Source organism: Taeniopygia guttata, chromosome 7, assembly GCF_048771995.1.
Source record: "Taeniopygia guttata chromosome 7, bTaeGut7.mat, whole genome shotgun sequence".
Lineage (NCBI taxonomy): Eukaryota > Metazoa > Chordata > Aves > Passeriformes > Estrildidae > Taeniopygia > Taeniopygia guttata.
In genome coordinates, this window is record NC_133032.1 from 24,312,103 (window position 1) to 24,325,445 (window position 13,343).

The 13,343-nt window shown below is 36.8% G+C and overlaps 1 protein-coding gene and 1 non-coding gene across 7 annotated transcripts in view; one reads left to right on the plus strand and one right to left on the minus strand.

The window, feature by feature from the left end:
• Positions 1–13,343, plus strand: part of LOC115496005 (uncharacterized) — a 51,887-nt gene that overhangs the window by 18,403 nt on the left and 20,141 nt on the right. For 4 of the 6 annotated variants that reach the window (XR_012057033.1, XR_012057032.1, XR_012057030.1 and 1 more), the window contains exons 4-6: positions 4,108–4,278; positions 10,448–10,555; positions 12,349–12,449. This is a non-coding gene — a transcript (uncharacterized protein). Of the gene's footprint in view, positions 1–4,104; positions 4,279–10,447; positions 10,556–12,348; positions 12,450–13,343 lie in introns of all 6 variants that reach the window. The other 2 variants (XR_012057029.1, XR_012057031.1) reach the window with 2 other exon arrangements.
• LOC100229685 (baculoviral IAP repeat-containing protein 5.1) lies at positions 6,586–10,452 on the minus strand. The gene is made up of 4 exons (XM_030277815.3): positions 9,268–10,452; positions 8,521–8,630; positions 8,120–8,234; positions 6,586–7,029 (listed from the first exon to the last, which is right to left on the minus strand). Exons 1-4 carry the CDS (start codon positions 9,403–9,405, stop codon positions 6,841–6,843), a joined length of 552 nt encoding a protein of 183 aa, XP_030133675.3. The 5' UTR covers positions 9,406–10,452; the 3' UTR covers positions 6,586–6,840.

A 13,343-nucleotide genomic window follows, 5' to 3' on the forward strand; every position in this document is an offset into this window, starting at 1 on the left:
AGAACATACCTGCTTTTATGAAGCAGTGATCTCTTAAGGGTGTTTTGTTTCTCTGGTAGATAACTTCCTGTATCTCACACAGAGCATTTTCAATTTGCATGTTTTATACTGGTCTTTTTCCTTTATTTGGATAAAAATGTAACTGAACAGACTTTGGTGTGCTGGTCCTAATAGTAGTTTTTGTTCTTTAAAAATTTCCATTAGAATAAGGTGCTTTCTTTCTATCTGTTGAAGTTACTTAAGAAAAAAATCTGTATAGGAAAATAATCTGTGAATGTTTTAAATGTTTGTAAAATATCTCTAAAATGATCTTGTAATATAATCAGCAATTTTTTTCCTATTGTGATGTTGACTTATGCAGCAAAGAACTGCAGTGAGCAGAACAATTTAATGGTGGCCTTGAGAGTGAGAAAACTTGCTGGCATGAAACTGCTTTGGAGCTGGGAATGCAGGACATCAACTTGACTGGAATACTCCTGTTCCATCAGGAATTGTAGCTTAGCTAGCAGCCTTTACATCCAGTTACAGACAAGTGATATGTACAGTGATTTTTGTTCTTCTGTTCTTTTAATAATCTAAGTTTCATTAATTTTTCTTCTAATAGAAATATATTTTAAATTATGTTTTAGTAAAATTAATAAGTGGAACTAAAACTGTGTTGTTGTAGGCTTTTGAGTTTATTCTACTCCTGTGGAATATTCGTTTTTCTTCTACTGCAGGGTACTTTGTAAAACATGGATTCCTTTGGTTAATTTTCTTCTTTAAAGCAACAGCAGTTCCAGAAGAACAGATGGTCAATCACAACAGATATTGTGCTATTGTTCCATCCCTGGAAGTGTCCAATGCCAGGTTGGATGGGGCCCTGAGCAATGTGGGGGCCATGGCAGGGGGCTGGAACTGTGTGATCTTTAAGGTCCTTTCCAGTCCAGGCCATTCTATGATTCTGTGATTTGTGCCTATAACTCTTAGTGAAATAAACAGAAATTCAGAATACAGAAAAATGTTAACATGGCAGATAATTTTTATCTGTAAGAACTTTTGGGTGTCAAGACTGCCCTGACTTTGAATGTTTTTGAACACCAAAACCTGCCACTGAATTCAGCTGAAGAACTTAATGTCTACTTATTTTGAAAATCAGGTCCAGGTTAATGAAAATTGCTAAAAATTAAAGACAAGCAAATCAGTCTGTCATTTGAAGATAGAATTTGGATATTATCCCTATTTCCCCTTTTCCTTCAATGCACTTACTTTGGCACTAGAAATACTGCAGATATAGGGCATTGATTGTACTTCTGGAAGCAAAACTACTTGTTGAAATGAGAAGGATGTATGCTGGCATTCAGATTGTATATGTAATTTTTTTTCAAGTAATTACTGTATTAATAATTCAATCACTCAGGCTAAACAGTCGACAAATGTTAATGAATTCAACACTTGCACTGTTCATCCTCCATTTCACTTTTACACCGCTTTGATCAAAATTCTTTTTGAACTAATGGAAAGATGATTAGCATTTTAAAACTAAATAATTATAGCTTTTAATTTTGAAAGATGAGATAGAATCTACCTCAAATTGATGGTGCATATTATGTCTGTAGTTATGAGTTTATGGCTGGATATTAGGACTACAGGAACAATGTAAAATGCAACTCAACTTTTTGTAACAACAAATTTTTTCAAAAGCAGAATTAGCAAGCAATCAAGGATAATTTGCAAACATATCCAGTGACTGCTTATGGATTCCCATCAACGAGGAAGGATTTTATAAATGATGAAAGCTGTGTGTGTTGGACTGATATTAGAGAACTATTCTTTAATTATCCAAGTAGTAAGTGGGATATGCTGAAAATAATGTGACTGAAACATTGAAGTAGGGAAAGAAATAAGGCAGGTTTTAGCTGAGTTTTACCCAAATGCTAAATTCCTGTTTCTAGACTGTGCTTAACATGCAGGTTTCCTGTGTTCAGCTTACAGTCTGCAATTGCTGGTAGCAGCTTATGTTGAAAATGTAACCTGGCTCCATCTCCCTTGGGTCTCTCTTTGGGCAAGGAGAGGTGACTGAGCCACGTAGGAATCTGGCAGCTCAGCAGTTCTTCCAGTACATTTTTGACCCACTGCTGAACACTGCTGTGTGCTGTAGATTCTCTTTCTATCCCTGCTGATGCTACTGCCTCACTTGACAGATGTTCAGGTTTCCAATCCCTATTACTTCTCCAGGCTTATGGTGTTACTCAAAATCCTTGTAACTTTGCAAAGTTTACACTTTAACTTTGTTAAAGTCATGCTATGCTGGTGGGTTACAAATGTATTTCCTGAACCTCTCAATGCATTTTACCAGTGAAAGCTTTCTTCTCTTGTGGGTAGGCTGGACAGTGTCCCTTTCAGGTGTTTTCCTGAACCTTTCTAAAAGGAGGAAGGAAAGGCATCCTCCTTCAGCTGGTGATGGGTCACTCCCAAGGACAGTCTCTGATCCATAACAGAGAATGTTACTGCCATTCATGGTACATTTCTCCACCAAAACTTCCTCTCCTAAATTTAGGCTTTCTTCCACAAGAAGAAAGTGTAAAATTATTAGTGGAAAATTCCCACTAATTATTCCTACTAAATTTCCCACTAATTATTATTAGTGGAAAATTCCCTTTGTTTTTACTTGAAAATACTCACTTATGCATGGAACTGTATTAAAACTATTCAAAATTTCAGAGGGATATTATTTTGAATTAAATATAAAACTAAATGTGATTAAACTTTCTAGTAAGAACTCTTATTCTAAATTGATTCTCTCAAGGAGGAAAATTGGTTTTTTGTAAACAAAGAACCTTAGGATTCATCTATCTCCTCTTAAATTCATCAAGAATTGCACTGAGTATGTGCTTGTTATGATTTCATACTGATGTGCTTTTAAGGGAATACATTGCCTTATGAAGCACTTTGAGGTAAACATTTGAAGAGCTTATATTTAAGTTTTGAAAGTTTGTATTTTTCCCTTTAGTAATGCAAGAAGATGGCCTCTGATGATGGCTCCTTAGGGAGCTATCAAACAAACAAATGAATAAGGAACATGGAAAAAGCCAATGGCTTGCATATAATCAGACTCAGAGACCCGCAGTTTATTACAACAATGGAAAAGTGCATTCAGTTTGGCAATTCTGGAAGGATGACTAATGAAAGTGTAAATTACAGAAAGACCTGGAGGGGGCACAATTCGCTAAAAAATGAGAGTTGTGACTATCCAGAGTTCTCAAGGGAACTAGATATGTTTTTTACCCCCTTGTTTTGAATCAAGTGAGTACTATTGAAGCCCTCACTCCAAGTTATACTTAAAACTAAACTAAGCTACTTCTTAGCACAATATAATAATCCGTTAAATTTTTATATTTAATTGTTTTATGAAACTTGCCATTTCTTTTTTTTTAATATTAGAATAATAATATTTCTACACATTATCATGCTGGAAAATCAGTTAAGGTGAGAATTTTGAAAATAAATGTGCAACTCTGTTTTAATTGTAAAGTGATTCCTTGGCTAAAACCTGGGAAGAATTCCTGGGATTTGTTTATTCCTACTCCCCTGCCTTTTTTTTTACTCTGCTGGGTGACTGGTACCACAAGTGTTGGCATTATCATGTGTAATACTTCACCTTGCTATTCTGACATTCTGACATTCTTTCATCCAGTTGGGGATTTATTTAATTAATTACTTTCATCACCTTTCCCAGTCTGAATCTCCTGATGCTAGTTGCTTACCTTTTTTTAAAAAAATATTTACAAGACTTACTACAGTAGTCATCTCACACGCAAAAGCTACATTGGGCTTTTTTACCTGTTAGGGACATGGAAAGGCCTAGGCAGTCTAAGTTTAGCAGAACTGTTATAGATATTGCTAGTAATCATTTTAGGCAGAGCTTAATATTTTGGGATCATATTTGAATGTACCTTTGAGATAACCTTTACCACCAAGTCAGTCTGTGTTCTATAAATCTAACTCTTTGACTTTAAATCTTACTATTTTATATCTCAAACAATCCCCTGTATCCCTGTGTGCCTAAATTGGAGCATGGAATAAATAAAATTACCTCACTTTGATTCCAAACCTTTCCGTCAGCAGAAATATGAAGATACAGAACCTGAATCCCAGCTGCCATTGTGCATTACACCAGTCATCCCCAGGGAATGTTTGGTGTAAGCCCCTTGTGATGATTTTATCCAGTGAAGGCAAGAAGCTCTCAGCATAGTCCAGCAGCAGCTGAAGAAAGCCACAAGACCAGCAAAGGCAGAGGTAGGCAGCCCCACAGAAAATTCTCTGTGAATTAATAATTCACATAGCCCTGTTTGGCTTGGACTGCCTTCACTAGTCACACTATTTTCTCATGCAAACCATGTTACTTTTGTGACTTGAAAAAAGTTTACATCTTGTCCCACAGTCATCTTTATGTCAGTATTTTGTGCATAAATTGTAGGTACATCTTATTTTACTGATGAGGAACCATAACTTTGAAAGGACTTAATGCTAATAATAACTCAGTAATTATAACAGTGATAATATTAAAAACTATCTATTTCTTGTTAACTGAATGAAAGAAAACAGAAATAGATTGAAACACAAGACTGAAAAGGAAGAACAGATCAAACAACATATCTTGCTCTCATTCTTGATCTTCTGTCAAAAGATTTCCACTTTTTAATGATAATAGGTCACAGTTAGGTCTCAGAATGATCACCATGCCTGAAATACAGAAATGATCCTCTGAGTAGCTCTCTGCCAAGGGCTTGGTAACCTAGGTAATTGGGAAAAAGCTATAGAGATTTTTCCACATCTTTGTTTCTACTTGAAAAAAGAATTTGAATTATTTTCTGCAAATTCTTACACTGCATTTCAAACCACCTGAATGGACTTCACCTAATTTTGGCTGAGGTGTTCAAGGTATTCAGACAAACAGAAAATTATCCTTCTATCTTACTCTCCATATCTGACCATAACCACTTTCATGTCCAGGTAACACTTTTGCCAGTTCTCTTTTTGTACTGTTAATTTAAATTATGAAAATCTATCACCAATATTCAGTCAAATGACACAGGACTTCTTAGACCCTTTAAAGAAAAAGATCGATTGTGTATTTTTTTCATTGTAAAGGTCAAGGATTTAGAAATACTTTTTAATTAAAGAAATAGCCTGAAGTATGCAGAGTGAGAAAGAACGGACTTTTGGTTGGAAATGCTCATAAAAGAATACAATGAAAGACATTAAAGGAACTAAACAGTTCTAGCTCCTTCACTTGACCAGATTGCGGGAAATGGGCAACTAATGAATATTAGGCTTTTTTTGGGCATTTACAAAAAAAAGATATAGCAAGTAGAGGACTTGAGTGCTTTGGGAAATAGTCACCTAGAAAATAAACAGAGAAATGATGACACTGGGAAAAGAGACTGATGGGGGAACTACTTCATTATGCATACTGGGGTTATAGCTGCCCCCACTCTGGAAGCTGCAATAACAACATGACAGCTGGGTTCGGCATAGGCCATTTACAAACCAAGCTCTCTGGTGCTTTGCTTGACATTCATTTTCTCATTCTTGTTTTTCTGCCATCATTTTCTGCATTCAGCTGCAGCCTAACTTAGTAATAGTGTAGTGTGACTATCACTGATGATGTCTTATCATTGTAACCTTAAAGACTGGCACAAGAGTAGAGCTCTAACAAAGAGGGAGCTAAAATGGATGCTCACTTTCCCCCTTGCATAATTTCTTCCTTTTCTAGAGAAGAACTTAAAAATTACTCCAAATCTTTCAAAGATAGTAATCCTGTGCTGTACAAGAAGCTTCTTAGAGTAACATGTATTTAAATGTTTTTTTTTTTTTAAAAGCTTCTTTAAACATGTTAGCCTCATTTCTATAACTTAAGAAAAAATACTTCATGGATTGATGTATCAAGGTAAGGGATAATTCAGTCTCAAGGTAGGGAATTCATAAATGCTTTGAAAATGTTGAAATACATGTTTCTAGGCTCCCCAGCATAAGAATTTTCTTGCAGAGTGGAAAGACAAGTCAGGGGAGTTTCAAAATCTGCTGTTCATTCACTGCCTGAGAGTTGACAAAGTAGTGTACAAAACTTTCACCTTACTGAGAAAGGCTACTTGCATCTTAAAAAATCAAACATAGTTGCATGCATTTTTATTCTATAACAATCTCTCTTAAAGAAAAATAGGAATTTGAATTAACAACATTTTAAAAGAACTCTAGCAAGTTTGAAATTGTAATGAAAATCTTCTAAAAACAGAATAGTAGGACTTTAGCTTTTGTTGTTTCAGTGGCACACCAAATCCCCAGAGCTCTTCCTTGAGACTGTCTTACACACCTTGTGTCTACCCTTATTTAGTACACCTGCTATTTTTGCTGATGTCATTGTCTGGGTCAATTTTGCCTGATCTGGAAAGACAGCTTAGTGGTAAGCAGGAGTGTAGATAATGCAGGTGCCTAAGCAATTGTTGCAGACACACAGATCCATTTAGTTCCCTGGAAAGTGTTTTGAAGCAGAACTGTTCCGATTTGAGTCTAGGTATAAAGTTTTAACACAGATCACAGAAGTACTCACAGTTGTGAATCTTTATTCAAAAAAAAGTCAGCTTGCTAAAAATCAGAATAGAAGTATTTGCTTAGACATTTTTCATACACTAGCAGGGTAGTGGAACTGCTCTACAGCAATACCAAGAAAGCACACTGTGAGAGCTCTGATCCAGTAGTTCTCCACATACAATTCCTCACGCACCTGTTCAGCTTTGGATTGGCACTCAGACAGAGAGGACTGTTTGCAGCAAAGGAAGAGACTTGCAGAGTCAGACGTCACAGCTCACTTGCCCCGGGCTCCTCCTGCCCGGTGGCTGTGCCTCCTGGCTGCTGGGCTGAAGGCTCATCCCCGGGAGGCAGCGCTGCCGGCAGCGAGGGTCTGGAGCCAAAGTAATTCACCAGCCTCTGCCTCGTCGCCGCGACTTCTTCTTGGAAAGAATTTATTGTGCGGCTGCCAACTTTGCACTTGAATCAAAGCAAGAGATTGAGCCTTTCAGCTGAGCTGAAGCTGCAGTTCAGCCAAATTCCAAGCCCCCCTCCTCAGGCTGCATTCAGGTATCAGTGCTTCATGATAGCAATCGTACCCTGGTCAGCCTAGTGCACAGCCCTCCCAGCTATTGGTGACTAGCCTTGGGGCTAAGTGTCCCCACCTGAAGCTGCTGCTTCAAATTTTTTATACACTCCTTAGAAATACAGTCATATTATGGCCAAGACCTCTTTTGTACCTTGAAACATTGCTCTAAATCATTCACAATTCAAGTTAGGTAACACCAATTTCTCACTCTTAGTCCATCTTCTAAGATATCACTGTGCCACATGATCCTATTTTTTGTACTTTAATCTGTTGCACAGTGACCTTAAATTCTTAACCTTAACATCCACCAGGTATATATTTAATACAGAACATTAGCAGGGCAGAGATCTTATTTGTGCAAACCCACCAACAAGTAATATGCAGAACCTTTTACTGTTCCTAGTCAGTGAAATTGGTTCACTTGATTCTTACTATTCATAGGATTAGGGTGCATATAGCAGCTGATTTTGATCAACTGAGTAGCTCAGCTGTGTGCTTCTGTTACATATCAACACTATGGCATGAAACCCCAGAAGTGGGGAGAAGTACAATATTTGAAATGAGCTTTGAAATTTAATTAGGCAGATTTCTATGTTAAACTGGACATGTGAAGCAATAATCTGGTCAAATTTTGTCCCTTCACTTGTGTTGTTCATCCCTCCTGAGAATGGTAGAGCTGCTCATTGTTGAGTTTTGTGCATTGGTTATTGCACCCCACCCTATATATTTTTTTTTTTTTCTGCTGTAATGAGTTGTTGGAAAAACACTTCTAAAGGAAACTTCAAAAGCCAGACAACAAATTACACTGAGAAATGCTTAGGTGCAGATTTCTTAGCCAATAACACACATGAATTATTACTTCAGAATAAGTAATGTTCTAGCCTCCGACAATCATTCCTGGCTGATGCTTGGAAATCTTAGTGAGAGAAGTTGTTGCTTATATTCTAGCTTTGAATTTCAGATGACCTGGTTATCACTTACAATGAAGGTCCTCAGCCGTGTCATCTCCAGCATGTAGTACTCCTCCATTGTCAGCTCATCAAAGTGCTTGGGAAGGGATAAAAAGTCACAGGTGTGACGTTTGGTGTGTTCCTCCCTGCAATGTAAACCAGAATAAGAGCAATGTTAAACCCATAGAAGTTTCATTGCAGAAGAGGAAGAGATCTGTAAAGGCAGGTCTCTTCAGTACTTGTGCAGACATAGTATCATACAGAAAAGATAAAATAGATTTTAGTTGAACAATTTCACAGTTACTGGGAAAGATAAGCTTCCAGTTTTGTGAACCGTCATAGTGGAAAATGACAAGGATATTAACTCATTGTAAAATTACTAAAAAAGTTTGGAGAGATATTTCTCAAAAGCATTGTTACATCTGTGCTTACCATGGGTCATCATTTGGTTCCCAGCCCACCAGTTCTAACAAGCAAAAGAAACATTTTGCCACATCGGGTTCATTTGCACTTGAACAATGGATGAAGCCAGCCTTTGCCATCTGCAGGGGACAGTTCAGAAGTTTAGAGCATTGTCCCACACACACTGCTCATATTTACACATATTTCCTGACACTTTAGAATCATACCTAATCAGGACACCAACAATTTAGGTTTGCTTCAGTAACCAGAGACCTCAGGTAACACTAGCATTATGACTCATCTGAGATTCAGGCTGGCAGTGTCATATATAAGCCAAAGTAGAAGTTAGATAGAATTTTTTATTTAAATAATATCCATTCTGAATTTGAAGTAGTGATCGTTCCACTATTTTATCCTTCCTGATGGATCCATACTTGTTTAATGTAGGCTGCTTTGTCATGAATAGAAATCTGCAATTAGAAAGACTATGTGATGCCAGAAATTAATTTTTAAATGACAGTAAGAAAACAAAACAAAAAAAAAAAAGGAACAAGAACAGTAACTATTAAAATCTGTAGGCAGACTGTGGACTGAACACAGAAAAACCAGTCAATCCCAGTACAGTATTTCTGAGCACGGAACAGAGGAAAGCTGAGTATCTAACATTTCATCTTCAGGCTTAGTGGACTCCTCTTGAACCTGAATATACTTTACTATGACTTCACTTTCAGACATAGCACATAAAAGCAGAAGCAAAACAACCATTTTCAGACTTACATTCTCTGGAGTGCACTTGCAGTTTTCCTGGAAGGGCCACTTGGTGAAGGTTTTTAAACGGCTCTCATATTCATACATCTCCCTAAAGTCAGTTAAGAGCTTGGAAGCTGAGCTAAGCTCTTGCAGCAGGGTCTCCATCTATGAAAGCTGCAGTCAGTGTGAGGCAGGGCCTCCCTCCTGCTCTCACATTTAAGGCCTTTGCTGATTGGTGACACTTTGCACCTGGAGAGCAGGGGAGGGCCTAAGGGAGCCCTGGTCCCTTCCTAACACAGGTGAGTTTATGGGCAGGACAATCTAGGGAGCTGCTGGAATTTCTTCTTCTTGTGTCACAGGCTGTGTCCTTGGTCACACTATATATATTTTAACTGAAAGCACGTATGGTAATTGCAGATTTTACAACTGAAATGTCAAAAACTGCAAGTTAAAAGCTAGTTACAAATACAGAAACTTTACATATAAAGTTTTAAAAATATTATCCTGATTGCAACCGAAAGGGTTGAATTGACATTGCTATTTGAATCCTTCAGTGTTTCTTGAATTTCATATTCAGAGATTAATTCTTAGGATTGTCTTTGCAAATACTGTTGCATTTCTTTAAAGAGGAGGTGGTTATTTTATAATGTTGTAAGTATTCAGTTCTATTTTAAAATATAGAGCATGGCCAGATGCTGGATGATAATATTTTAAAGGTGTATATCTGTAAGGGTTTACAGTATCAAAGTGTTAAGGTGTCATTTTATCAACTGTCTCTTATTTTGGTACAGAGTCCAGTTAAATTCGTAGAAGTTTAAACATGAGTGTCTTTAAAACTGCTGCATGCAGCAGCTTTCTAAGCCAAGATCTTAACATCTCTGAAGGATGTTGCATTGTGAGACTTGAAAATTTAAATCTTCTCCAAAATACAAGTGGAGTAAGTGCAGAAAATAATCAGCCCATAATTCTGTCCAGATGTGGTGACAAAAATGAGATAAAAGAACATTTGCGTAGGACTTCCAATGTCAGCTCTTAGGGCATTGTTTTTCCTAGATTTACAAATGCTACATCATTGATTCCTCTGGGACTGTACAGATGTCTATTTTATGTGCAGGAATACTGTCCTTGAAATTTATATTCAGATATTTAGAGTAACATGTGTTACATGAAAATAGGACACTTTAATTATTTTTTTTCCTTTTTCCAGATAATACCAATGGTGGAAGAATTTATCATTCATAACCTGGGCCCTCCAAGCACTGATACTAGTAGTTTCTCCTGGTGCTGACTCCATGTCAGCCCTTCTTCAGATCAGGTATTTTAATCTCTTTTAGTGTAGTTGATGTTTCTGTGTGCGCATGTGAGTGTATTTGTATGAAGCAAGGAATTTCGTTTAACTAAAAGCTGCAATGCCAAACCAAACCCAAAACCTGTTTTTAACTGCCCAAAAAACATGGTAAAATTGATCTCATGCTTCTCTTTAACACAAGGCACTAACTCATGCATATGAATTGTTTTCAGGAATGAATATTTCTGTTGTTTAAAAGAAACTGTAGGATAAATAGTTTATCATCTTGTGATGTCATGACCTATTTTGTGTCATTTCAAATGGAAAATGCAAAAATGGAACAAAACCATAATAGTTTAAATGTTTCTTGTAAGCAGTCTTATCTGAAAATGCTATTTTTTTTCAAACATGTGCAAGGTATTATTTAATCAAAACCACCATAGTAATATAGGACCCTGGAGTCCTGGGTGGAATTTATACATCAGAATTGAAATATGGATTTTGTTGGGTTTTTTTTTTTGCTTTGACTGTTGTTGTGGCATTTAAAACAAACAAACAAAAAATTCCCAACAGCCCAAATCAGTTCTTATGTAGAAAAGTACTGCTAGAATACTAGAAAGTAAGATTATACATGTAATAACACATTTTAAGATGTATTTCTTGCATTTCCTGCCTATAATTCTGTCAGAATTCTGTGCTTTGAGAATGACAGGTACACTTCAAGTCTTCAGCCACCAAGCTGTAAAGGTATTCTGCATTTTATAGTAGGCTGTGTCTACATTGTTCAAGAGAACACTGTTTGCAGAAATGTTCTGAAACTGTCAGAATTGCATAGGTCCAGATTAAATGTATGGGTAGTTGGAGCTTTTCACTGGGAGATACACAAGATGTGGCATGACATGAAAGAAAATATTTAAATTGCATTTTAAACTATAGAGTACATTAAATACCCAATACCCACTATCTGATCCTGACTTTTACAATAAGTGCAGAAAACCTGTGAGTAATGTTGCAACTTTGTAAATCGGTTAAAGCCAACCCTAATGAACGGGTATCTGTGATCTGTGGGGAGAAGGCCTCAAAAATTAAATAATTGTGTTCCACTGCAAGGAAAACAGTTTCAATTACTGCCAGTAGTGGAATAAATTTATTTTTTATTTTATTGCTTGTCTCATACTTCATCACTTGAAACTTACTGCTATAGCATTAATAATACAGCTCTCTAGGTGTTTTTTTTTAAAAAAGGTAAGATTGGGAAAACCTATCCACTGTTTTAATAATTTGATGTGTCTTTGCAATCACATTTTACATTATTTTGCATTATTTTTCTCTAATTAATGTAGCTTATCTAAATGAGATTGAATATTTACCTAAATGGTCCGACTTGAAAACCAAATCAAACATTTCTACCTGATGTCTTTATGTAAAGGCCAGAAATCTAACTTGGTAAGGAGAAAAAAAAAAAGCTAAAATATTGTATGAACAATATAATACAGTGTATATACAATATAATACAGGTGTTTAAAAATTTACAGGTTCATGGTCTCATACATACAGTTGTACGTAATGTATATAATAAAATAGCCTTAAAAACTAAAATTGCTTAGAGGTTTTAAGAGACTCTGGAATGATGCTCGTGACCATTCAAAGACCTCCTGCTGAAGGGGCTTCCCCTGCCTCACAAAGTGTGTGAGCAGGAAGAAGCTGGGCTCAGAGTGGCTCAGCTCTGCTGTGCAGGACAGGAGATAAAAAGTTAACTATTCCTGCAAGGTGTAAAACATCCTACGGGCACCCCTGATGGCTGGCTGTGATTTATTCAGTTCCAGGGACAAGACCAGCCCCTGGACTGCTGCGGAGTGAAAGCAGCAGGGATCCAGCTGAGGAGCTCTGACAGAGGCCGTTTCCTTCCCTGCCTGCAGAGGTGGGTTCTGCCCATGGAAGCCTTTCGGGAATTTGCCAGCGATACAGGGCATTTCTTCATGTTCAAACTTCCTAAGCAGCCCAGCATGGCCAAAGTCTGTCAAAGTTATGGATGGGCAGGAACAGGGGTGTTCCTTTCACTGTCAGCCTACAGTGATTTCGGTTATTAATGTGGTTAACAGGCAAATTCAAGCAATAATGTGATTAACAGGCAAGTGATCAAGCAACTTCACCAAGGTGTTTCTTTCCTGAAGGACAGTGGGGAGTAAAGGGCAAGGTTGTGAAGGGGGGTATCCTCCTATCACATGACCAAAGGTTCTGAACAAATTACAAATACAGATTGTATATATATATATATATATATGCAAACTATATATATAACAAATATGTATTTGTAATTCTGAACAAATTACAAATATAGTTCCTAGCAGGGAGGGAACCTTTTTTTGCCCTGAAGGATAATGTATGTAGTAAACATGTAGTGGTACTTTTTTTGACTGGTTTTCTTCATCCCAGTTCTCAGTTCTCTTGCCTTTCTGCAAATAATTTTCTTTTATCACTCATAATTTTTCCTTTTTATGCACCTAAGAGGAGTCCAGCTTCTCCCAACCTCAAGAATTTAAGCATACTTGATTTTCGAAATAAATAAATAAATTTTAAAAACTATGAGCACTGCTATGGCCTTGTGATAGCATACATTTATTTTAGAAAGATGTCAAACAAGTAGCAATAATTTTGGAAAAGTTTTCCATAAACTTGTATCTAGGGAGTTTCAGCTGCATTACTATGGAATTTTTTGGTGCTATTATTATTCAAAAGCAGGAATGGCTGGGTGACTTGAGGGATTATTATTAAAAAGTATTTGAAGGGCTGGAGATGAAATGGTTCAAGCATG

What these genes read in the sequence shown, in the direction of transcription:
- LOC100229685 (XM_030277815.3), bottom strand. Translation starts at nt 9,405, where the DNA reads ATGGAGACCCTGCTGCAAGAGCTTAGCTCAGCTTCCAAGCTCTTAACT. An exon ending in GCAAGTGCACTCCAGAGAAT is followed by an intron (nt 8,631 to 9,267) that starts GTAAGTCTGAAA and finishes TGTCCCCTGCAG; the next exon opens with ATGGCAAAGGCTGGCTTCAT. An exon ending in CACGGCTGAGGACCTTCATT is followed by an intron (nt 7,030 to 8,119) that starts GTAAGTGATAAC and finishes CTTTGATTCAAG; the next exon opens with TGCAAAGTTGGCAGCCGCAC.